The 23,356-nt window shown below is 43.7% G+C and overlaps 1 protein-coding gene across 11 annotated transcripts in view; it reads left to right on the plus strand.

The window, feature by feature from the left end:
- KIAA1210 (KIAA1210 ortholog) overlaps positions 1-23,356 on the plus strand; it is an 88,235-nt gene that overhangs the window by 49,939 nt on the left and 14,940 nt on the right. For 8 of the 11 annotated variants that reach the window (XM_075068851.1, XM_032767079.2, XM_032767071.2 and 5 more), the window contains 4 exons: positions 6,975-7,143; positions 12,131-12,260; positions 16,291-16,449; positions 19,766-19,831. In XM_075068851.1, coding sequence (XP_074924952.1) covers positions 6,975-7,143; positions 12,131-12,260; positions 16,291-16,449; positions 19,766-19,831 — 524 coding nt within the window. Of the gene's footprint in view, positions 1-4,837; positions 4,908-6,974; positions 7,144-10,472; positions 11,994-12,130; positions 12,261-16,290; positions 16,450-19,765; positions 19,832-23,356 lie in introns of those variants that run through there. The other 3 variants (XM_075068855.1, XM_075068857.1, XM_075068854.1) reach the window with 3 other exon arrangements.

Below are 23,356 nucleotides of genomic sequence, written 5' to 3' on the forward strand. Positions count from 1 at the left end.
CCAAACCCTGTGCTGCTGAGTGCTCTCAGAGACCTGTATGCACATAGGCCATTCCCCTGCTAGCTGTCAGAGTAAGGAGTGGCAATGTAGCACTGTGAAGGCTGCAGATAGGTGCAGCTAAGCACAGCAGTTATGCTGGGAGTCTAGACAGCTTGGAAATGGGACTACATAAAGAAGCAAATTTTAGAATAGTAGAAGTCTGTTAATTGAACTATGAATGGGTGATGGGAGTAAGATAAAGGAATGAGGATGGAGAATAAGGATGGATGCTTAACCAATAACATACTTTTTAGTATATAAATCTACTTTGTGCAAACCATCACAGGTTCCTCATAATACACAGTGTGCAAGCTAGTGAAACTTTATCATCTGCATGACACCTACTGCATGGACGGACTAAGTTCCTTCCAGTTAGTTTTGGTCATAAATACACATCTCATGAGAGAAAGCCTGGACCTGGTGAAGCCTGTAAGAATTTTGTCATTGATTGCAATGAGGTCAGGATTTGGCCCAGTAACTGCAGCTGAATTGAGCCTACATATACATTTGGGTCTGAAAAAACATAAGAATTTTTTTGTTTCTAACTTAATCCAGCTCTAAAAAGGTTCGGGGTTGCTGTAGCTAATATTGAATTGTTTAATGAAACTGGCACTGAACAGAGCTATCCCAGTCCTTTGGTTTTTTCAAAAGACCCTTCCTTCCTTAGCTCCCTACAAAGTGTAGCATTACATCAAATCCTCCTCTTTATAGCTTTAATTGGGGTGGATTTCAAAAACCTTGGAGACTGAGATTCCCAGCGTTTATGCTCCAGTCAATTGGATTACTGTACAGATTTTGGATTTTTTCCTATAGGTAGCAGAGCATTTTCAGTATGTGCTGTTCCCTGTTGATGGCTGGGATCACAGAGAGAAGCCAGACAAGCTTGACTCTCTGACCACCTTAACTCACAATCTTAGCATTTCCTACTCTTGCAAGTCTGGCAGTATTTGGTATTTTTCATCAAGTCTCAGCTCCTGGAGTCATGGTATTTCATGAGACTCTTGGCTTAATATTTTTAATAAGAAGTTTCTAACCCTCATGGCTGGAGAGAAAAGCTTGCAAATATGACCTTAGTGCACTTTAAAGTCCTCAAACCCAGAAGGCAAATAAAAAGCACCTAAAATTTATTATGATTGGTTTACATTTCATGATTTTTTTAAGCCAGTCTAAAGATTTTAGGGTGCCTGATTCATGATTTTTTAAACATTTGACGTTGGTGATACTGATAGTTTCAGGGTTACTCCTACCCCTTTATCTTCCTAGCAATTTTTGTCATTTTACAATCACGTTTTCTTATTCTGAAAAATATTTTTCTTTCCCCTGTTGCTGTATAAAAGAATCACACAAACAACAAGGGGACACTGTTTAACAAACTGACCAGAGAGGGAAGAAAAATGAAACTGGCTACATGCAAAGAGCTGTGAAATGCACAAAGTAAACGAACTTGAAAAAAACAGAACAAAATATGTTTTCTTGTCTTTCAGTTACAGTAGTTACTTGTAATTACAACAGCCCATACATTTTCAGATAGCAGTGTGATTTTTTTAAAGTTGACAATAGCCCTTTAAATTTTATCTGGAAAACATACATCTTCAATTGCGGTATTGCCAATCCCAAGCATTCAAATCGTGAGTCATCATTCATAAACTGTTTGATGAATGGTTTTATACACAGTTGCGTTAACTTGGGATTCCTCTCTGTCTCTGTCTCTCTCTCTCTCTTTGCTGGATTTTTAATTTATCTGGTTAAGTTTTCCTTTTTAATTTATTATTTGAATTACTGCAGTTCTTAGAAGCCCTAATCATGGGCCAGGACCTTATTGTGCTGGGACCTGTATACACACAGATTATCTTGCCCATAGGTAGCTCAAGTATCACAAAACCTAGTGAAATATTTGGTTACTTCACCTAGTACTGAAATGCCTCGTAGGTGAAACATGGTAACTTTTGAACAGCATACCAGACCGATGCACAACAGTTCACAACATGAAGCTAAAGTGAATACCATTATTGTGAATTATGTCTTAAGTGCCAAATGCTCTCCAAACTCAATACAAGAACACAGACATGGTGCCCCAAAGGGCTCATCATCTAAATACACAGATCACACAGGAAAGGGCTATTCTGAAGTGGTTTTTTGATGTAATGGTTGGGACTGCTAGTTTCTGTGAGCTTCAGGGAAGAGCCTTCTTTTTCTCATTTAGTTTAAACAGCTGGAGGAATTCAATTAGGTCAGAACGTAACTGTGTTAGTATTGCTATTTGAGATGATGTGCAAGGCACTGTCAACATTAAAATGATGGTTAAGGAACAGATTGCGGTTTCTGAGTTTTAAACTGTATTAGAGTAGTGTGTATCGTTCATGTAACGACTGAGGTTTACTCATTGTCTGATGCTGACGAACTACTTCCATGGCCTCCATCTTGAAATTCGTTACTATAATGATAAAAAAAAACCAGGGAAGAAATTGTCTGGTTTTATCCTTTGCAGTAACAGTCACGGCAACTTTCTTTGTTTGCGTTGTTTCACTCCTGGTTTTATTATTTATGTATGAACAACTAGCTCGGGGAACTGACCCTCCCCCAATCCTGTAGCTTCTGATTTATGCTAGTGCAAATGCCATTAGTGAACCTAAACTAACTAGGTGACCCTGCCTGTTCATATCACCATTGGTGTCTGGTATGTATGCATAGTGATGTAATTGTAATGCCTTTGTTTTCTGCATACGATGCCTTTAAATTTCTAAACAGTTTCCTGCAGTGGTTTGACATTTTGTTCTTTGAGCAGCTGAAGCCTGTTAGAGGATGAACTGATGGGGACAGATGGATGTGTGCATACACACTCACGCTCTCTCTCTCTCTCTCCTCTCTTCAGAGACTTTACTTTTATCTTTTCATGCTCTTTACCTTATCTAGAATAAGCCATTTTAGACCGATGGTATACAGTTGCTTTTTGGAATATTATACAGAGACCTAATAGGCTGTATAGATATCTACAGGATTGTTGGGAGACACACATCTAGCATGTTAATTACTCATATGAGCACTGGTGGTGGGGTGAAGATAGTATAAGAACCACTTGACTTCTCTATTGTTTGAGAGGTAATGGGGTCTAATGGCTACCGCATGACCTGTCTTCTGTTACCAACTCTGCCAGTGGCTGTTTATGGGCCTGGTCCAAAGCCAACTGGAGTCAACAGGAATCGCTACTGACTTCAGTGGGCTTTGGCTTGGGCTTTGTGTGATCTTGCACAAGTAAAATGAGGATAATATAACTTACTCATCTCTTACAGTGCTTTGAAGTCTTCAGCTGAAAGCCATGGCAGGAAAGTGCTGTGTATTATTATTATGGTGAGAGTCGCTAGGTGGTGCTGTTACACAGTCTGACAAGCTCTTTCTCTTTGTTCTTGAGTGGTGTACAGCCTCTGAAGAAACACTTGTGTTTTTGTTAGATTTGTGATGTTGCTTCTTTTTCGGGGAGCTGTAGCAAGCGGCAAGAGAGGCTCTTTAACTAGAGTCAATTCCTGGGACACAGTTGCTCCCTGGGAACCAGGCATTAGTATTTTGATTGAGAGTCCTGAAAAAGGGGTTGCCTGTGTGCTGTTGGTGACCGCCTCTATTCTGGAATTGGTGTATGAAGGAAGGTACCATCCCATGGCAACCCGTTGGGATCTAGGATGGCCCTGTGGACACTCTGCCTCAGTTTCCCTCTGAATTCCCAGAATAATCCAGTCACAGCCAAGGTCTTTGAAACAATATTCCGCCTCTCCTGATGTCTAATTTATTAAATATTATTCAGCTCCCAAAAGACCCCTTTCCAGTCAGCCCTCAAATTTAGAGTCTCATAGTTGTCCTTCTTGGGACTGTTTCCAGTCCTGGTCTCACCAGCCTGTAGATTATCCCTTCAGGTTCAGGGCTTTCGCCTCCCTCCTTCCCGGGGCTGTGTCCTGGCTGAGTTTTCCCCCTCTCCAGCTTCTCTCCCCCTGACAGGCCTTGGAGCCTCCTTTTGAATTACCTGCCCCATCAACTAATGAGTCTCTTGAGTCTCCCCAGGGGAGTCTAATAACCTCAACACCTGTTTGTGCGCGTTGGGAGGGAGGGAAGCCTGGTCCCAGGCCCTTAAAGCAGCAGTGGTCTGAGATGCAGTGTGCCCGTGTATTTAAATACATTTGTACCCAAGTAGGTACTTGGCTGTTTTGAAGCACTCTCCATACTTGTATGCAAGTGCTTTAAATAGTCTGTGTTTATGTACAATTTAAAAGGTATTTAATGCTTAAAGCCTTTTTTTTTGAAATCTGCAAGTAATTTTTCAAAGCAGTTTTTTTTAAACAATCAGATCCCTCCCAACTGTCCCAGATGCTGGTTGGCCCGCAGAGCTCACTGACCCTGCTTGGAAGATTGAGACGCTGAGGTCTGGCCACCAGGGCATTTTTCTATTGGCACTGCTGTTGCAACAGTCAAGGAAGATGGCGGCCCAGCCCTCTTTGCTCTTGGTTGGTCACTAAACCTGCCATGAGGAGCCTCACTGCCCAGCCCAGTGGCTGCATCCCCTGTAGGGTGGGGTGGAAAATGCCTACTAGCCACTGGGCACAGTCCAATGCTGAAGGAGCTGTTGGGAATATGGGAATTGAAAGTACTGGCACTTGTACTTTTCCTTATAAATGTATAGGTACTATTTCCGCAGCATACTCATACTTATAAATATAAATATGTAATGGTGCACTTGGCACTTAAGTCCTTTTTATCAGTACTTATAGTAACACTGATTTTTGGCCTATATCTTCCTTGTCCCAGACACTAACTACTCCCAGGGGCTGTCTTCCTCCCTCCCAGTGACTGCTTCCTTTGCTTCCCTGGACACATGGAATGGGGTAACAACCTCCTCTGTCCTTAAAGGGCTAGTACCTTTGTGGGGCCCTGAGCCAGAGCAAGTGGGGACCCCTCCCCACCCCTTCTGCCTGCAGTCCCCCCAGACTCTTGCCCAGCACTCCTGCCAGGGAGCGAGGTTGGGACACGAGGGCTTCCCTTGCTCCCCAGCAGGAACACTGGATGGGCAGAGCGAGGCAAGCTCCTATGGCCCAATCCCATTCCCCAGGAGGGTGGGCAGAGAAGGTCAGGGTGTGGGGGGTGCCCATTTTTCTGGGGGGCCCCCAATTGGCTTTGGCCCCCGGGCACAGGACCCGTTCGCCCAGTGGCTAATCCGCCACTGAGTACCCTGTTTCAGTGTAAATAAATCAAGTTATACTAGCAGAATACTGTGGAAACAGGGAAAGAAAGAGAGGGTTTAAGTGCAGCCATTTAAGTGTCAGAGACAGAGCAACTGTTCTGTCAAGTGTTAGCCTAATATCGCAAGACCTGTAGAAGCAGGGCTCAGGTCAGAAACGAGTGGAAAACAGCAAAATAGTCAGTGTGACTCAGCCTTAAAATAACAATGTTTAAAAAAAAAAAAGTAAAAAAAATACTAAAATAAATAGCAAATAATCTAAATAAAGTGCAGATGTTTTTAATTAATGCACGTCACAAAGAGGTATAAATGCTTGTATAATTTTACTTATACTTAAAAAAAAACTAAGGCAAAAATGCTCTCTGTCAGCTGTATCCTTCCCTTGCAATTGCATGTTCTAAATAAAGCTGTCTCTACCCAGACTCCAAGTCACTGATTTCTCCTCCAGCAGAAACTAACCTGCAAGCCCCCAACACCTGCTACAACTCAGTAGGGAGTGACAATATTGTTATTTGCTACTGCATTGCGTAGAGCCTGGAGTCATTGTGTATTTCTCAAAATGACTATTGTCTGAGGCAAGATGCAGCTGGATGGTGGCATTGCTTCAGCTCGGATAATGCCTCTGGCATAAATTACCGTGCATGCAGGGCACAAGCTGAGACAAAGCGTTGCTGACTAACTTATTCCTGGGAGAAGACAAATAATTGTACTGAAATAATGCCTTGTTTGTGAAGAAATCCTCCAGCTGTGTATTACCCCAGCTACCCTGGAATATGAATTGAACAATGGTCTGTGCTCCAGTACCTTGCACTGTTTTTGCATTCTAACTATGTCACAGTCAAGTCTGAGGGTACTTAGTACAATAGGTTTTGACCAAAGAACCCCAAACTGTCATTAAAGGGACCCTGTCAATTTAAAGGTCAATAATGAAGTACTAGCTAAACAAACAAAACTATATCACCCTAAAATACTTTGGATTAGTATAAGTGAAGGATTTTTTAAAAAATCTATTATGCTTCTTAGTGCTTATGCTCTTTGATACTTAGTGTATTTCTGAGTTTGGATGAAAAAACCCAGTGAAGTCTTTTGTTTGTAGCCAGTTTCACTGTTGAATATTTGGTGCACCAATGTTTTGGGGTGTCAGATGCTGCAGGAGAGTGTTATGTGTTTAAAAGCAACTATCTTCATTGAAATGTGTATATATATTTTTAATTGAAGACTTTTTCTTTTGATTTTAGGATTTATAAAAGCTTTACATTTTTGGCCAAATTTAGTCTGTCCCCCTTTAAATGTTATCTTTATTTTTTTACAAAATTGACTGAAAAGTCTAGGGCTAAATTAAGCTAATTGAAGACCTTACGAGTTAAGTAAAGACATTAGAACATCTAAAATGTACTTTATCCTTCATGGTAAACCAAACTCGATTTACATAGCCAATGTGAGGCTCAGTGGTATATGTTATATATAAGCTGTGTTCCTAAATGGAAACCATCTGCTTATTGTAGTGATATTTCATAGGCAGCCCAACTAAGAATTACAGCTTTGTATTTCACAGGACTCCACCACTGAATTATTTACAAAGTTGTTCAGTTAAATGAATGGGTTACTGTGGCTTGCAGCTCTCCAAAGGATCCCTCTGCAGTTTTGGATGGAACGTTGTCCGTAGTAACCTCTGCCTGCACCCTTTGTAAAGTTTTGTTCTCTTACCTTGCAGGAAAGAAAAAATCCAAATTTCAGACTTTCAAGAACTTTTTTGCTAAGAAGAAAAGGAAAGAATCTCCAGCTCCTAGGGGGGAGAGTAATTTAAAACCAAGCCAGTCCAGCAGCGATGTCAGCATTCCTGTGTTTGATACTATTGCTCTTCATTCACCAACTGAGCCTGGGTAAGCTTGCAGTGAAACACAAAAATTACCAGGTTGTTGCAGACATTTTACAGCAATAGAATGAAAGCATGAGCTGGCCCCTAAGGAGAAACCTCTGTCCAAGTTTGTGCAAAAGAAGTCCTAATGCTGCTGATGGAATTTCAGGAATTTCCTTTTTCCTTTGAAACGGGCTCCAAAAATCAGCATAAGAGGAAAAAAATATCCAACTGTTTAGCCTGTAAAACTGCAGATAGACCAGAATTTATTGTTTGGCATTTGAAATCCACCCTGGGAAGTCACTAGCAGTGACTTTAGAGTAAGTGGTGATCTGAGTACTGCTGAGACAGAGAATGTACATGAAATCAAATGGCTGTTTCTTAGCATCAATGGAGCCTGTGTGGATTAACCTGCCTCATGACTGGGGCAAAGAAAAATAATTTAGCAGCAGAATCTCTGCCTTAGAGAACCACTTAGTTAATTTTCTTATGACAAAGCTGATAATTAGGGCTACATTTTTTTTTAAAAGGCCTCTAATTTTGCACCTGCAACCACAGGCACATAGTGTGGCAAAGGAGACACTACACATCTGTGCTGGGTACCCCTTGCTTTGAATTTGATTCTGAATATTATGTCCCTTCCCAAAAGAGTTGCTGTTTCTTAGTTAAGGAGACATGCACAAACCTATTACAGATACCAGTGTCCTCAGGGGCAGGTATTGCCACAACATCAGCAAGTCATACAGTAGAACCTAACCATTAACAAACCAGCAAGAAATTTGAAAATTCTTTTAAAAAACAAACAAACCTGCAAAAATATTCAAATCAATGTGCCCCCCCCCCATTTCAATATAAGTATTTGATCAGGTCTCTGTTGAAACAATGTAACTGTTTGCTTTCAAACCCAGTCTGGAACAGATTAGTTAAAAAATGCCTGTTTAGGAGGACTGATGAGTTATATGGGTGCGCACTGCATACTGGGCAGTAGGCAGGAATTTGGGGATCTGACAGGCCTTGGCTTGTTAGCATGGCAATGACAGAGGAAGTGATCATATATGGGGTGAGAGGCATTATACCCACACAACTACCCTATCAGTCTTTGTTAGCTGATGCACAGATTGGAAATGGTGCATATTCATAAGAATGTTACTGTTTGCTCCAAGTGCAAAAGCGAAGAAGAGATTTCTCTCTTGCAGTTAATCGAGCACACCATATCCAAGTGCTCTTTATCTCAGCATTCTCATCCACAGATTATAAACTGAAATTAATATTGTGCAAAACTAGAGCTTAGGAAGTGGGTAAAACTCTGTTGTTATAAGAAATAAAATTGAGTTGATTTTTATAAAAAAGAAATCCATTTTTTGTGCTGTTCAAAAACCTGTTCATGCCCAGATATGACACTGAGTTGGGTGCTTTATAAATACCTAGAGAAACTAAACAAGCTAATTCTTTAACGGGTCTGTTCTTGAACATGCAAGGGACTCTACTGAAGCTAAAGGGAATTTTGCATGTGGAAGATTTGCAGAACTGGGCCCCGAGCTTTGTAATTCCTGGTATGTAGAATACCAAAACAATTCTGGAGCTGTGGTTTTGGTGCTGGTGGTTGTGGCAAATTTACCATGACATCTTTTTTTATAATTTAATTAAAAATAACAGCTATGGGCCAGACCCTCAGAGGTGTCGAGTTCTTCCCATACAAGCCAGTGGAACGGTAAGGGGATTTCTGTCAGCAGACCTTCTACAGAAACCCAACTGTCCCTGAGTTGGTGGGAATTAGTGAGTCTGGCTGGCAGTGGGGGCCAAGGGCAGGGGTGCTGGAACAAATTTTATAGTGGGGAAGCTGAGAGCCTTTGAACTAAACTGTAAACCCTGTATATCATGGAAACTACTTCAAGCCAGGAGATATGGCAGCACCCCTAGTTCGAGTACCTATGGCCAAGGGGCCTCTGTGTGGTTGCCCCTTGAATTCTGAGGTCCATGGGATGAAGATATGGGATGGGAACTCCTCCTTGATGACTAGAATTGCCAGTTTTGGTTGGATGAAGGTTTAATCACCTGACATAATCTTTAATTAAAAATTAATCTTTAATTCCTGGCTTGTCAACCCGAGACAGTCCCAATTCTAAACCTGTCACCCCTCCCATATATCCCCTTAATATCACCCCCTTTTTGTTTCGTGCCTTCTTCTCCCACTTCCTTTTGCAGCTCCACCCCCTCCTTCTTGTGGGCCACTCTCTCCTCATTCCAACCACTGTTCAAATATGCTGCTTTCATAAAAGCATCCATCAATCACCCACCCGAGAGTATGCATTATACACACACACCCCATGCTGAGATTAGACCACCAGCTCATACTTAAAAGACCTTCCTGCTCAGTGGATTTCATTTGGAGAAGGATTATTTAGGACCAAGTACTCCCCTCGGTTGATTTTACCCACTTAGTGGAGCAGAAATTAAGCAAACTCCAACTCATGGAGTTTCCTTTTAAATTCTGTCTTCATGTTGTAACAGCATCTTGGTGGGAATGCATGTGGCTGACTCATATATTTATATAGGGAAACTGGGGTAGAAGTATAATGGCTAAAACATCTGTTTTCTCTTTTTATTGGCTAACAATGCAGCTTTAGATTTGGATGCAAATATAAATACACTGCATGGGATTGCACTGTGAATATACTGTACGTAGCAAAGTGTGTCCTACACTCATCTCTCCTAGACCTGCAATTCATTCTGAAGTTACTTTTATGCTCCTATTGTCACTGCCAAAAGAAAATGTAGAAAGTCTTCTGCAATTACATATATATGTGTGTATAAATGTATTTTTTAAACATCTAACTAGTGCTGGCGGCAGCACAGTCTCCAGAACAAGCAAACATCTGCCGCTCTTCCTAAAGGACTCCAAATAAGTACAGTAAGAACATCACTGTTTTAAAAAGAGATTAATACATGGTCAGACACAGGATCAGTTCTAAATAAATCAATAAACAACAACGAGCATCAGTATTAATTTAAATTAATTAAAAAAATAATTGACACCATCTTTCTAGCCACAGCATAATAGCTTCAGTAATTATCTTGCCTGAGTATAGTCCATTCATCCAGAAGGGGCTTGTATAAAAATTGATACACAATATGTAAAAACGTAGGGATTACCAGAGGTTGAAGGCAGGCAAGGGTTTATCAGTGCACTGCAACTCTATGCAACAGCTCAAGATAAACATTAGCAAGCTGATGATGCTAAAGGAGAGGGGAAGAACATGAGCTCTGGCCCCGGTTTTTAGTGTAAGAGCACAGATTAGTTCTGGATAGGACAGTAACGTGCAGCAAGATTGCTGCACATGCCCTGCGGGAATGCTTTCAGACTCAGCCTAAACATATGGTTGGCTACATCTCAAATCGCAAAGTGAAGTTAGCCAAGCAGGCACTGCAGGTGTCATTCCCCAGTGATTGTGAGAAGATGGTTTTGCTGTAGGGCAGGAGCAGAAAGGATTTTTTTAAATTGCATATTCCTTTATGAAAAGCCCCCTCTCTCTGTCCCAGAGTTTGTTTTGGAGGTAAAGAGGGAATTTTAGGTTATGAGATTAATGGAAGAGACCCCCCCGCCATTCCATCTGGAATCCCCATATAAAGCAAATGTTGGATCGAGTAGGAAATTTTCCCGAACAGTTTTGTGGGTAGGGATCATCCCTCATCACTTCCATTTACCCTGAGTCAATCTGCTAAATGCAATTTACGTTGCCTGAAAGGCAGCTGGGCCAAGGGGTTTAGACCTGGGTTACAGGTCTGGCCGCAGGAAAGACTCTGTGTGTCTAGCTAGGTGCTGGTGTGAAATTTTGATGCAACCCATGTTTGTTGCCTTTTAGACAGGGAATGTACAACTATAGCCTATCTGTACAGCATCTATAACTGAGGGGCCTGGTTACAGCTCAGTTAATAGCTGTAGCATAGACAGGAGCTAATCATCTCCCTTAGCCAAGCTAAACCTCTGGAGAACTATATTTGTGGTCCAGTCATGTTATAACAGTTTTTCTTTGCCTATGTGGACAGAAAAAAAAACTCGTTGGTGACCCATATTTAACCTTGACGTGTGCCAGGGTTTGAACTTGATTTGTGTGTGTGCTTCCCTCTGCCTGTTAACCGGGGCTGATCTGACCCACAACCAGCTGTGAAGGCCCAAAGGGGATGTTCCAGTAACCAAGAATAGTTGAACAGAGGGATGCCCTCAATCTCCTGCAAGGGTATGGTGTGGAGCTGCTACAATGGCTGCATGCCACTCAGCGATTCCTCCTGCACTGGAGGATTTCCCAATGACTGTATTAGTCATTACTCTCTGCTTGGATGATGTGGCATAAAAGGAGTCTTATTAGAATTGAGAATTGGATTCAGATCCTGCTGTTCTGCCAGATTATAAACCGTGTAACCCTGGACTCTGGGGGGAAGCCTTGCATTAAAGGACAGGGGTTTCTCTAACAATAGTGTAAAATGTACCTTTCCCCTAAGCTAGAGGAGCAGGGCCATACGTGGAGTTGCATGAAGAAAACAAAAGAGCAAATGGCAGTAAGAAGGGAGGGGAGAATTGCACAGGGGACTTCTCCCTGTGACATGCTTGTCTTTGAAGCCTTGCTGGAAAGGGCCAAAGTGTGAGTCAAGGAGTTTTTTATTATTATTATTAATTACTTCTATTATGGTAGCACCTAGAGGCCTCAGCTGAGACCAGAGCTTTATTTGTGGTAGGGACTACACAGACACAGAGTGATACAGTCCCTGCCCCTAAGAGCTTACACTCTAACTAGACAAGACCCGCAAAAGGTTGGAGGGAAAATGGATGCACAGAGAATGACTTGCCTAGTGTCACCCAACAGGTCAGTGGCAAAGGTAGGAATAGAACCCACCTCTCTGGATTCCTAGTTAAACGTCCTGATGGCTCTGCCCCTTAAGGTGTCTGAATACAGGAATGATACAACATTTTGGAGATGGAGATAACGGGCTCAAAGATCTTCCCTCCTTTTCAGATCCAAAGGAAGCATGGGAAACAAAGCCTTGTCACATGACAGTGTCTTTATTTTTGAATCTGCGCCAGAAAACACAACTGGTGACATGTCCTCTCAGGAAAACATACCTGGGAAAGTGAAAACATTGCAGGTAAGAGCACGTTCTGTGTTCACAAGGCTGCATAATTTACTGCTTGTCGGCTGCCATGCTGAACACTTGCTTGGATCCTCTCTCCGGCTGATTACTCAAGGCCTATGTCAAAGAGTTGGGAAATAGACGTGCTGTTATTTGAATCTGTTCTGCTGCTTAGAAACACAGGTGTGTGTATATATATATTTACTGAGCAGCACCAGTGTGCTCAGAATGGTGCTGGTTACTCAGGTGACAACCCCTGCCCCCAAGACTTCATAACTTATATTCTTCCCGAGGTGAGCAGTTCCTCTTCTCAAGGACCTTCCATTCTTTATTTCATAGCATCTGCCTTTTGGTTAAGGCTATTTGTTTATATTGAAATGTATCCCTTACACTGAGGCTGGGAATGGGGGCCGGGGTGGATCACTTGATGATTACTTGTTCTGTACATTCCCTCTAGGGCACCTGGCAGTGGCCACTGTCGGAAGACAGGATACTGGGCAAGATGGACCGTTGGTCTGACCTAGTATGGCCGTTCTTATGTTCACTGGTATTATTTTAAAGGCATCCCGCTGCCACAGTTCTGCCCTGAGATGTTTTTTAAATGGTTTTTATTGTATTGTCCAGCACTACTGTGTGTGCATGAATGTGTTGTGGAATGACAGATGTGTCAGGGCATTTGTAATAGCAGCTTTATTTATATCATTATTCTTCCTATCGCTGTCAGCTGAGGACGCTCTGTTCTCCTAGGTCATTTCCTTCTCCCAAAGCACATGCTGAACCCTCCTTGGCAACCTCCTTATCAATCCTTGGTTATTGCACTCTGATAGCTGCCAGAGGTAAACCACAAAGATAAAAGTTTAAGGTTTTCCTGGGGATTGAAGCAAACTGTTGATAATGCAGTTCAAGGCCGCCTGTAGGCCTTCATTGGTCAGCATGAACCACTGTTACAAAACAAGGTTGCATCACATGTTAAATAGCAGGAGATATGCAGAGGGACCTCTTCACGAAAATACAGATGAGGCCAAGTTTCAGTTCAAGATATTACTTGCAAAACAGTGGGGTGAGGGGCAGGGGAGGGGGAAATAATAATTTCATAAGGCAGGACCTTTGGGGGGCAAAAGCTCTTTTCCATTTGTTTAATCTGATTCTGTTATCTCCATCCCCTTGACTCCTCTTCCCTCAACTATCCACTACGCTGCATAGTAACAGAGTGCTGCCAGGGATGTTTTTATAGTCAAAGGGGAGAGTCTGTTTCCTTTAACTTAACTCTCATTTGGGTAAAAAAGCTGCACACCAATAAAACCAGATAGTTCTTAGTAACAGTAGATTAACTTTTGCCAGCACAAGAGGGATCATACGTTTGCCATTTCTCCTGTAATGTCTTGCCCTCTGCATTTAATAAATAGTGGTGGGCAAGGTTTGTAAAATATTAGGGAAGCAGATTTTACTCCCACTTAGGGAGTAGATGTGCAGATGTGTTGTGGGTCTCATTTGCTTGCTGCATTCATTGCATTCTTTGAGCCGCTTGTCATCTGTCTAGCGTTTGCAGATTGCCTTGCTTCTATTTCTCTGATTGGTTTGGGATAAATTTGTGGGATGCTTGGGCAGATGTGGGAGAATCTGAAAAAGGAGGTTGTAGAGCAGAGGCTTGACCAGGAGTAGATTTACCACGGGGCCCACAATGACAGGGGGTCCCCACCCCGGGCAGCACAGGGAGACCCGCTGTCTCCCAAGAGACCCACACAGAGACTAAGCAGGGCTAAGACGACTCCCTCCCCCTGTGTCGCTCTGCTCCGGAAGTGGCCAGCCTGTCCCTGTGTCACCACATATTGCCCCTACCCTGAGCGCTGACTCTGCAGCTCCCATTGGCTAGGAACTGTGGCTGCAGGAGAGCCCTGGTGCCCCCCTGCCTAGGATCCGCTGCCAAAGGGGTGTGCCGGTTGCTTTGGGAGCCACGCTGCCTGAGGTAAGTGCTGCCCCCTTCCCGCACCCCAGCCCAGAACCCACACCCTGCACCCAAACTTCCTCTCAGAGCCCCCATCACTCACCCCCTCCTATACCCCAACCCCCTGCCCCAGCCCAGAGTCCACATCCAGTACCCAAACTCACTCCCAGAGCCTGACCCCCTTGCCCCACCCCAGAGCCTGCACCCAAATTTCCTCCCACAGCCCTCACCACCTCCTGCACTCCAACCCTCTCCCCCAATCAAGGTATCTCATTTTATTTTCATTTACTTCCTATTACTTACAATATAGGAGGAGGAGGGAGAAAAAAAGAATGAAAAATGAGGGGAGATATGAGAATGTATTTTTTCTTGGCTGGGTCCAGAGGGGCCCCCCAGAAATGAAGCTGCGCACAGGGCCCCTCTAACTCTAAATCCACCCCTGGGCTGGGCTAGACTCCCTGTTCCTCATTCACCCTCATACATATGAGAGCAATGCAGGTGTAAAATGCTACCACATCAGAATAGTAGCATTTTACGTCCATTTTGCAGAGGTATAAAGACCACATAGCATGAGGGGCAACAGAGAATCGGCCCCTAGGTCTTTGAAAACTCCCCAACCAGTGGTTTAATAAGCAAATTACCATAGGTCCTGGTCTCTGTCAGGGGTACTTAAATGAGCCATTTTTAGTTGAAGGACAAAAGTTCTCTGCAGACCTTGTCTGTGTTCCAGCCCTGACATAGCTGACTCCAAGAGCTTCAGAACTGGTGTTTCCTGAGATTTGTGTTTCTGTTGTGTGTTTTAAGAGGGAACATCTGTCCACTTGGGAGGTTGCAGAATTTTTTTTTTTCCTTGCTCCCTGCTCCCCCCCCAGTCAGACTTGTCCTTTTTTTGGGCAGCCTTGTAAAATAATTCACGCCCTCTCTGACAAACATCAGAGATTCCTGTCAGCCATGATCACTCCTCATGTCCTGAGGCTTTGGGGGAGAGTTAGTGAGATGATCCTTTGGGATGCACCACAAATTTTAAAGAACTCCCTTTGTATAAAAATATCTGTGTGAGAGCAATTCTTCCTGCCAATGCCTTCCTTCTTGGCAGGGCTGTCTGGGGCGGGCGGGGCAGGGGGGGACTGGAGCAATTTGCCCTGGGCCCCGCAGAGGACCCTTGAGCCCTGGTCCGGCGGTGGTCCAGGTCTTGGGTGGCAGGGAGCCCTTCAGTTGCTCTGGGTCTTCAGCAGCATTTCGCCGGTGGGCGGCCCTTCAGTGCTGCCCAAGATACGGAGCGACTGAAGGGCCCCCTGCCACCGAAATGCCGCCGAAGACCCGGACTGCTGCCGGGTGAGTACAAGCACCACAGCTTCTCCGCTTTGCCCCAGGCTCCTTGAATCCTCTGGGCAGCCCTGTTTGTTGGTGCAAAAGTGGGGCCCAGCTGCTTGTCGGAGATTGGGGCATAGCAGTCACTTTTTTTGCAAAGGAATTTTATGCAAAGGACAATAAAGATAAAGCCAGGCTTCTAGGAGCTACCAGCCCTTCAAACTCTGGAGGATTCTGTGTGCATTCTGGTAAATGCCATCACTTGTAATTCTTTACCAACACTAGCTAATTAACCATCACAACACCTTGGTAAAATGGGCAACTGTTACTTTTAGTGATGAAGAAAGATTAAGTGACTTGACCAAACCCACAGAGTTAGATCTGAGTGTGGGCAGATGGTGGAGATTGACTAGGGGTTAAGGTATAAACTGAGAATTCGAAATGGTTTGGGGATATATAGCATGAACACCGTGTGTTATAATAATCTGGCTATGGTTCTGCTGGGGATGGTGAGATGTCAGTCTGTAATAATCTGCTGAATTAAATTGTTTTTTTCAATATTTCATGTAGCAGCCAGTGTTCATGGAAGGTCCTGGGAGAATGTAACTAAATACAACTTCACTCTTTATTAAGCTTTCTGGATGGCCCTTTCCTTTGTATACTTCTCTTCACTAAAAGCTTCTGTCTGGTAGCTGATGTATCTTGGGTAGAATTGTACATAATGAAGGTTTCTTCCATATAGTTAAAGCCATTTTAAGATTGTGTATTATGTTTCCCTTCACCCCACAGCTTCAGTTACAACAGAACATCAGACTTGGGTCTTCTCCTCTTGTTATAACTGGCAGGAAATTGGAAGATACAGGTGCTATTTCAGAAGATGATGGATTACCTAAAAGCCCTCCAGAAATCTCCACTCTTCATGAAGTTCTAACATGTTCACCAAGCAAGGTATGTTCATCATGTCATTTCAGTACTAGAGGGATAGATGGAATTGCCTGTGTAGAATAATGTTTTTTTTAAAAGTCTGCAGTCAATAAAATGGTTTACTATAAATCATTATTCTTATTTCTATGCCATCTTTTATGTGCGTTCATTTGTACAAAACCTGCGGTTCTCTGATTTATCATACATGGTGGTCTCCCTCTTTCAAATTCAATACCAGAATGAGAAACCAACAAAAAACTTTTTTTTAAATTTGCAAGTCAATGGAAGAGGAGGTTATTAAAAAATAGTTTACAGAAGTTGAGTTATTTCTGGAAGTATAACACACACACACACACAGCTATAGATACATCAAAAAAAAAAGATCAAATCTGCTGTAAATTAAATCGAAAGTGAGTAGAGTTGGTGCACAGAATTTTTTTTAAACTGACAGTCCTACAATTCTAGGTCAACAGTGGCCCCTTATATAGATATGTATCTAACTGAAAACCCATCACTAAGTTAAAGACAGGAACGCTCAAGGTCCACTGTTGGGAAAGAGGTTTGGGCAGTCACCGGGTGTTTAAAGGCTATTTTGTGTTTGCGTGTAATTAAAACAATCCAATTGTCAAACATACCTAAAGAAAAGCAGGCATTCTGGGGTACTTATGGATCTGTACCTGCACCATATTTAAATCCTGATCCATCTCTGTATATTGCTATAAAAGATATTAGTAATTGAGAGGATGTTCCTGATTCAATTTAAAATGTAAAAGATTCAGGCTTTAAAAATCCTTTCTTTCCACAAAATACTATAATAATAACCATCTACATCTCCAAATGTGGAAGGATGGACAAACAGTCTTCAGAAAATACCAACCATGTAATAGCTATCCCTGAAATACACAAAAAGTTAGTGGTCTGTGCTTATCTCTTAAAGAATTTTACAAAATCGTTAAGGATCAAGTTAGAACAAACTGTGCTTTTAATAGTCTTGAAAACCAGTAGAAACATTGAAAGGTGAAACCCTGCTGGGAAAGATTAAGGCAGTTGGCAGATTTATATAAAAATCATAAAGACAACAAAAAAGTAAATTCATACTTCAACGCTGAGTTAAATTAAGGCTGAAGGGAAGAACCAGGTAAAGGGATTTATGCAGCTGATGAAAACAGAATCATAGCCTTTAATAAAAAAAGACTTCTAGCTGGCTTGAAAACCTATCTAACAAAAGATGGCACTATCTGAAAACCCCTGAGGTGGTTGCTGCAACACACGAGGGGCCAAATTCAGATCAGTTGTTATAACACAGTTGAAACAAATGGAGTTCTATCTGTTTATGTCCAGTCTGAACTTGGCCAGAGATCCCTAACTGCTCCAAGGTTCTGGAGCAAAGATGTCTCTCTCAGTGGAAAGCAAGGCAATATTCATCTTTGACAAGCCTAAGTAGAGGCTACTTGGAACATAGATGTGCCATCCCAGAATGGGCTAACAGGCCAAATCTGAGATCCTCTGGCAGTGGCCTACAATGTGTCTGCTGCATCAGAGGAAGGTGAAAAAAATCCAGAATATTCTCATACAGTTGTGCAGTGCTCAATGTACGCATGGTAACTTCAGCAAAAAGGCAGAGCAGGGAGAAAGTGTGTCTGGATTTGCATTGAGAGAGAGAGAGAAAACCAGGAGGATTTAAAAATGTTTTAAGGAACTCAAGTAACAATGGATAGCTCAGGTTGCAAGACATGGAAATACCATACATCTGGAAGAGGACTTGGTCCCAATGGCAGGTGGGAGTAGCAAGGACCATTGGCTGCAAAGAGTTGTTGTTAACAGAACATTTGTGTGTACCCAAGAGAGAAGCTTGGGAGCATCATGGTGAACCTTTTCTATAGCAGTAGAGAGTATGGTTTGAAGATGCAGGGGAAGCATGCCAGTATTTTGTTTCAGCACTGGGACTATGATGAGTGGATGTCTAAGTAAGACCTGGAAATCATGTGTTTAAAGATGGAGAAAAGCACATTAGCATGAAGCAGAGTTCAGTTTGAAAAGGACAGGTTGAAAAGGGGGCTGTTGTAGTAAAGTCTTGGTAGTAAACAATTTCCTTTATGGGAGAGATGGAGGAGGAAAGCATGCATTTATCTAGGGGTTCTGCAAATAATAAAATACTTTGGAGCACTTTCACTCTTTAAAACTGATCTGTTAATAAGGTCTCTAGAGCCATCTGCCTAGTTCCACAGTAAGTTGAACAGTAAATTGATATCTGGACTCTGGTTTTTTTTAAGTAGTTTATAGAATGCTGTAGCAGCAGAATGTTAGCATATAAGGATTATCCACTGATCAGAGAAGTACATTTAAGTCAAATCTCTTTGCAAACTTTGGACAGAATGATTGATCTGCTGTTGGAGAAATAAACATCATTCTTACTTTGGTTCATTATAGTCTTATTGTTTCCACAAGTGAAAATGTCTTAAGGTTTTAAACTGTTGCCTTCTAGAAGTTTGTCAGTTGTGTGGAATGTGCAGTGGTTGTTCTTATGTCAGGTCATATACAGAGAGGAAGAATGATCCAGTGGTTAGGGTTCTAACGTGGGATTTGGGAGACCTGTGCTCAATTTTCTTGATCATACAGCCTTCCTGTGTGACCAGGAAATAGTCACTTAGCTTCTCTGTGCCTCTTCCTCTGTAAAATGTGAATAATAGAACTTCCGTACCAGAGGATAAATATATTCAAGATTGTGAGATTCTCAGCTGCTTCTGTAATGGAGACCATAATAATAACTGACATTGAAACAGCACAGGAATGAGGGACATTGGCAATTTGACTGAACCCATATGTGAAGCAGACATAACATCTAAATCAATCTGATTCAAAGGAGCAGGGTCTTTTTCAAGAACTTTCTTACTACTTTAAAAATGTTTCAACAATATTTTTTTGGGGGAGCGAGGCATTTGAGTGAATCTAACCACAGTATTAAATCTGAATATCTAACAGTGGCAGAAGGTCAAAATAACTTTTAAAACACTATAGGCTCGATTCCCCACTAAGGTGTATGTCCTCTTACTGCATATATATCTAGGCACTGTGCTTTTGTACACTGTCCTGTCTACACGATATGAATCTGATAGCAGGATACAAGTATAAATGTATGTAGTTTCTGTCCCTTGTGTCTGATCACTGATGAGGAATGAATGAATGACCGAGAGGCTAGGCTATGACTTAGGAATCCTGCAATGACCCCTCCTAAGTTTTCCTTTTGTATTTTCTCATAATTTATGCTTTTGTATTCAGTCCCAGATAACTGTATGTAATGCTTCCCTTGACTTACCCTTTTCCTTATTTTATCCCACAGTCCTCCAACCCTGTTCAGCGCCATAGCTCTTTGAGTTTAGGTGGGACAGACAGTGAAGATGAACAGGTAAATAGTCGCTCTTCCTGTTACTAAAGTTTTCTGAGAAAGTGCATACAGGGTCTGTATGAAGCCAAATATGCACCACATAATACTGCTAGATCTCTTCTGGGTAAAAAAGGCTGCAAGCTTTTCGGGCAGCGCAGCTGCAGAGCCCGGCCTGACCCTGTTCTCTGTGCTGTGTGGTAGCGTGGCTGGCTCCAGCCGGGTGGCATGGCAGTAGTGCCGCCAACCATCGGTGCTCCAGGCAGCGCAGTATGGGGGCAGAGAGCAGGGGGGTTAGATAGAGGACAGAGGAGTTTGGGGTGGTGGTCAGGGGGTGGGGGTGTGGACAGGAGTTGGGGCGGTCAGAGAGTGGGGAGTGGGGGGGTTGAATGGGGGCAGAGGTCCCCATGGGGCAGTCAGGAACAACGGGGGATTGGATGAGGTGGCAGGAGGCAGTCAGGAACAGGGGTTTTGGGGGCAGTCAGGGGACAGAGAGAAGGGGTGGTTGGATCGGGGCAGGGATTCAGGGGGGCAGTCAGGAGTGAGTGCAGGGGTTGGATGGGGCGGTGGAGGGGCAGTCAGGGGCAGGGGTTCTGGGGGCAGTCAGGGGACAGGCAGGAGCAGCGCCAGGGTTTTTGGCGCCCTAGGCGGGGGTCCTTCCGCGCTCCCAGTCGGCGGCAATTCTGCGGCGTGGGGTCTTTCCGCACTCCCGGTCGTTGGTGGCAATTCTGCAGCGAGGGAGGTCCTTCCACACTCCCGGTCTTCGGGGCACTTCAGCAGCGGGTCCTGGAGCGAGTGAAGGACCTGCTGCAGAATTGCCACCGAAGACCCGGAACGCGGAAGGACCCCCAGCTGCCGAATTGCTGCCGAGGGCAGCAAAATGCTCCCCCCCCCCCAAATCCTGGCACCCTAGGTGACCGCCTAGGTTGTATAAATGGAAGCGCCGGCCCTGGGGACAAGGAATGGGGAGAGGGGGTTAGGTGGGACAGGAGTCCCAGGGGGTTGTCAGGGGGTGAGAAGCAGGAGTGGTCAGATAAGAGGCGGGGCCCAGGCCACTCCTGACTGTTTGGGGAGGCACAGCCTCCCCTAACCGGCCTTCCATACAATTTTTGAAACCCAGTGCGGCCCTCAGGCCAAAAAGTTTGCCTGCCCCTGTACTACATACTCTGTTGTGTAACTTAAGGTATTGGTCAAATTAACAGGCACAATATAATATTGCAAAACAATTCACTCCCCTGTATACACCACAAAGTCCTAACAGTAGCAACTGCTCAGTGAGTCCTGTCTGTCACCAGAAGATTGTTGGGGACACTCTACTCCTCTCTCGGACAGATGAGAATGGCTAGAGGATCGGCACGTGAAAAGCTCTTGGCCCTGGCTAAACCCTGGGTGTCCTGGGGAAAAGGGACTGAGCTAAGCTGCAGCCTGAGTTTAGTATGTAACTGATAACCAGGAGCTGTTGGTCTTGCAGTTAGCCCAGCACAACCTATCCCTGACCTGGGAAGAGGAAGGCTTAAGCCAGCTCTCCTCACGAGTATATGTGCTCAAAGAACAGGCCCAGGTGACTCCCCCCAGGCTATCCCTGCTGACTACAGAGCAAGAGAGCACGTTTCCACCAACAGTAGCCTACTTTAGCCATGGAAGGCAGACTTCCTGGTGCAGATTTGCTTTTCCAGCCACCCACTCTCCGGCAGCTAATAAAGTGGCTGGGAAACGATCTGACCCTCCCCAGGTGACCTCTGACCTCAAATACTGGTTACAAGAGTGGCCATCACCTATAAATAGGGCTGCAGAGGTGCTTGCCTACCCCATGAAATAGTCACTGCCTAGTGGGAGGGCTCTTCCTACTCCCTGGCTAACCCCTAGCACCAGACATCTCCATGCCAGCCTGATGGAGAAGAAAGGGAAGGGGTGTCTCATGGGGTCACAACAAATGCTGATCTGGCTGGAGTGGAGTACTGCCCGCCCTATATGGGAAAACTGCCAAAAAAATAAATAAAAATTAACTCTTCAACTATCTAGTAGGAACTGCAAGTAAGGCCAAGGCTGCATGGTGGCAGAAGACTGTGTAAAGCCCCATGCACCCTCCTGAGGGGGCTCCACTCACAGGGCTGTACTCAGGCAGAGCAGCATCTCTAAGGCCAAACCCTCAGCCTCTAATCAAACTGCTCAGGAGGCCTTACACCCTCTCCTGCCAGCCTCTGAGAAGGATGGGAAAGGAAGGTGTTTTCCCAAGTCAGACCCTACTCTTCTGCCTTTGGTTGAGAGCAAGTACTGCCTCCCCTGGTAATTTCTGGCTTTATCGCTTTCTGGAATGGGAGGGGATGCAAGGCTCTTTAAGAATGGCAGGCCTCTGCTCTCTCCCTGAGACCGCCTTCCCTTTCCCTCCAATTGCTGCTCCACCCAGAAAGTTCATCTCCTAGTGGGTCACAAACTGGACTGGGCAAATAATTCTAAAGTCAACGTGATCCAAGTAATTTGCACTTGTTTAAAAAAAAATAAATCTCATTATGTGTATTGAATCCATGTTTCAACTAATGTTCTACCAGTTCTAGTCAAAATCAGTCCCTTTGCCCATTTATATTAGCCAGACTCTCCTTTCCGTAGGCTGGCTACTGGTGGCTCCTTTTAATTTTTCCATGGAAAATATCTGCTTTCTGCTGACCATGATTTCCTTCCCTCCTACTTTGCCTGTTTCATGGCCTGGTCTTCTGTGCAGCAAGGGGGGAAGCAGGGAAGAAGAGAAATAACTTTCTGTGGTGCACAGAGTTCCACTGTTTGTCAGCTCCTGCTTTTTTCCTCCAATTGCCGGGAAGCTGTATAGGCTTTTTCTCCTTCTTCACAGTGCAGCATCTGTCCCTTCTCCCAAATTTTCTCAACAGCGTAGCTTGATGTTGTATTTACATTTATCTAAAATTAAAATGCCTTCCCTTAAACAATCATCAATCGTGCAGTAACATTTGTACCCTTTGCTTTAATATCAAGCTCTGAATTAGTAGAGCATGAACCAGTAAACTGAACAGAACAGCAATTATAAATCCGTAGCTAGTTGTTCTGTTTAACAGAATTCCCTTTGCTTCATGCTAAGTAAAGGACAAGTGGCCTTGAGCACAGTCCCGACTTAAGTGGATTTCACGCAGTGTAATGGTTTGATTTTAGCAGTCTGCTGTGTTTGCTGAAATGGATGGGTAACGTGACATCAAGGCCTCCACTGGCTTCCTGGATTCTCTCAGTGCTTCTGCTGCTGTCTTCATCTTTAGAAAGCTCTCAGGGAGCATGTGTGAGACTCCCATTAGTGGCCTAAGTATTTATAAATGTACGCTTCCTGACTGTTTAAAAGATAAGGATGGGCTGTTACTCCAAAAACATCACAGCAAATCTTTTTCTCGCCATTCCCTCTTCCAGAGCTTTCACCCAGGGCTAAACTCTGCCAAATGGCTGTTACAGCAATCTAACTTTCCTGTTGACTGCTTTAACTCTAATTAATTAAACAGCAAAGCGAAGTCCAACACACAAGGAAAGTTTCCTGGCCCAAACACTTCTCAAGGA

The sequence above is a fragment of the Chelonoidis abingdonii genome, chromosome 8 (genome assembly GCF_003597395.2).
Source record: "Chelonoidis abingdonii isolate Lonesome George chromosome 8, CheloAbing_2.0, whole genome shotgun sequence".
NCBI lineage: Eukaryota > Metazoa > Chordata > Testudines > Testudinidae > Chelonoidis > Chelonoidis abingdonii.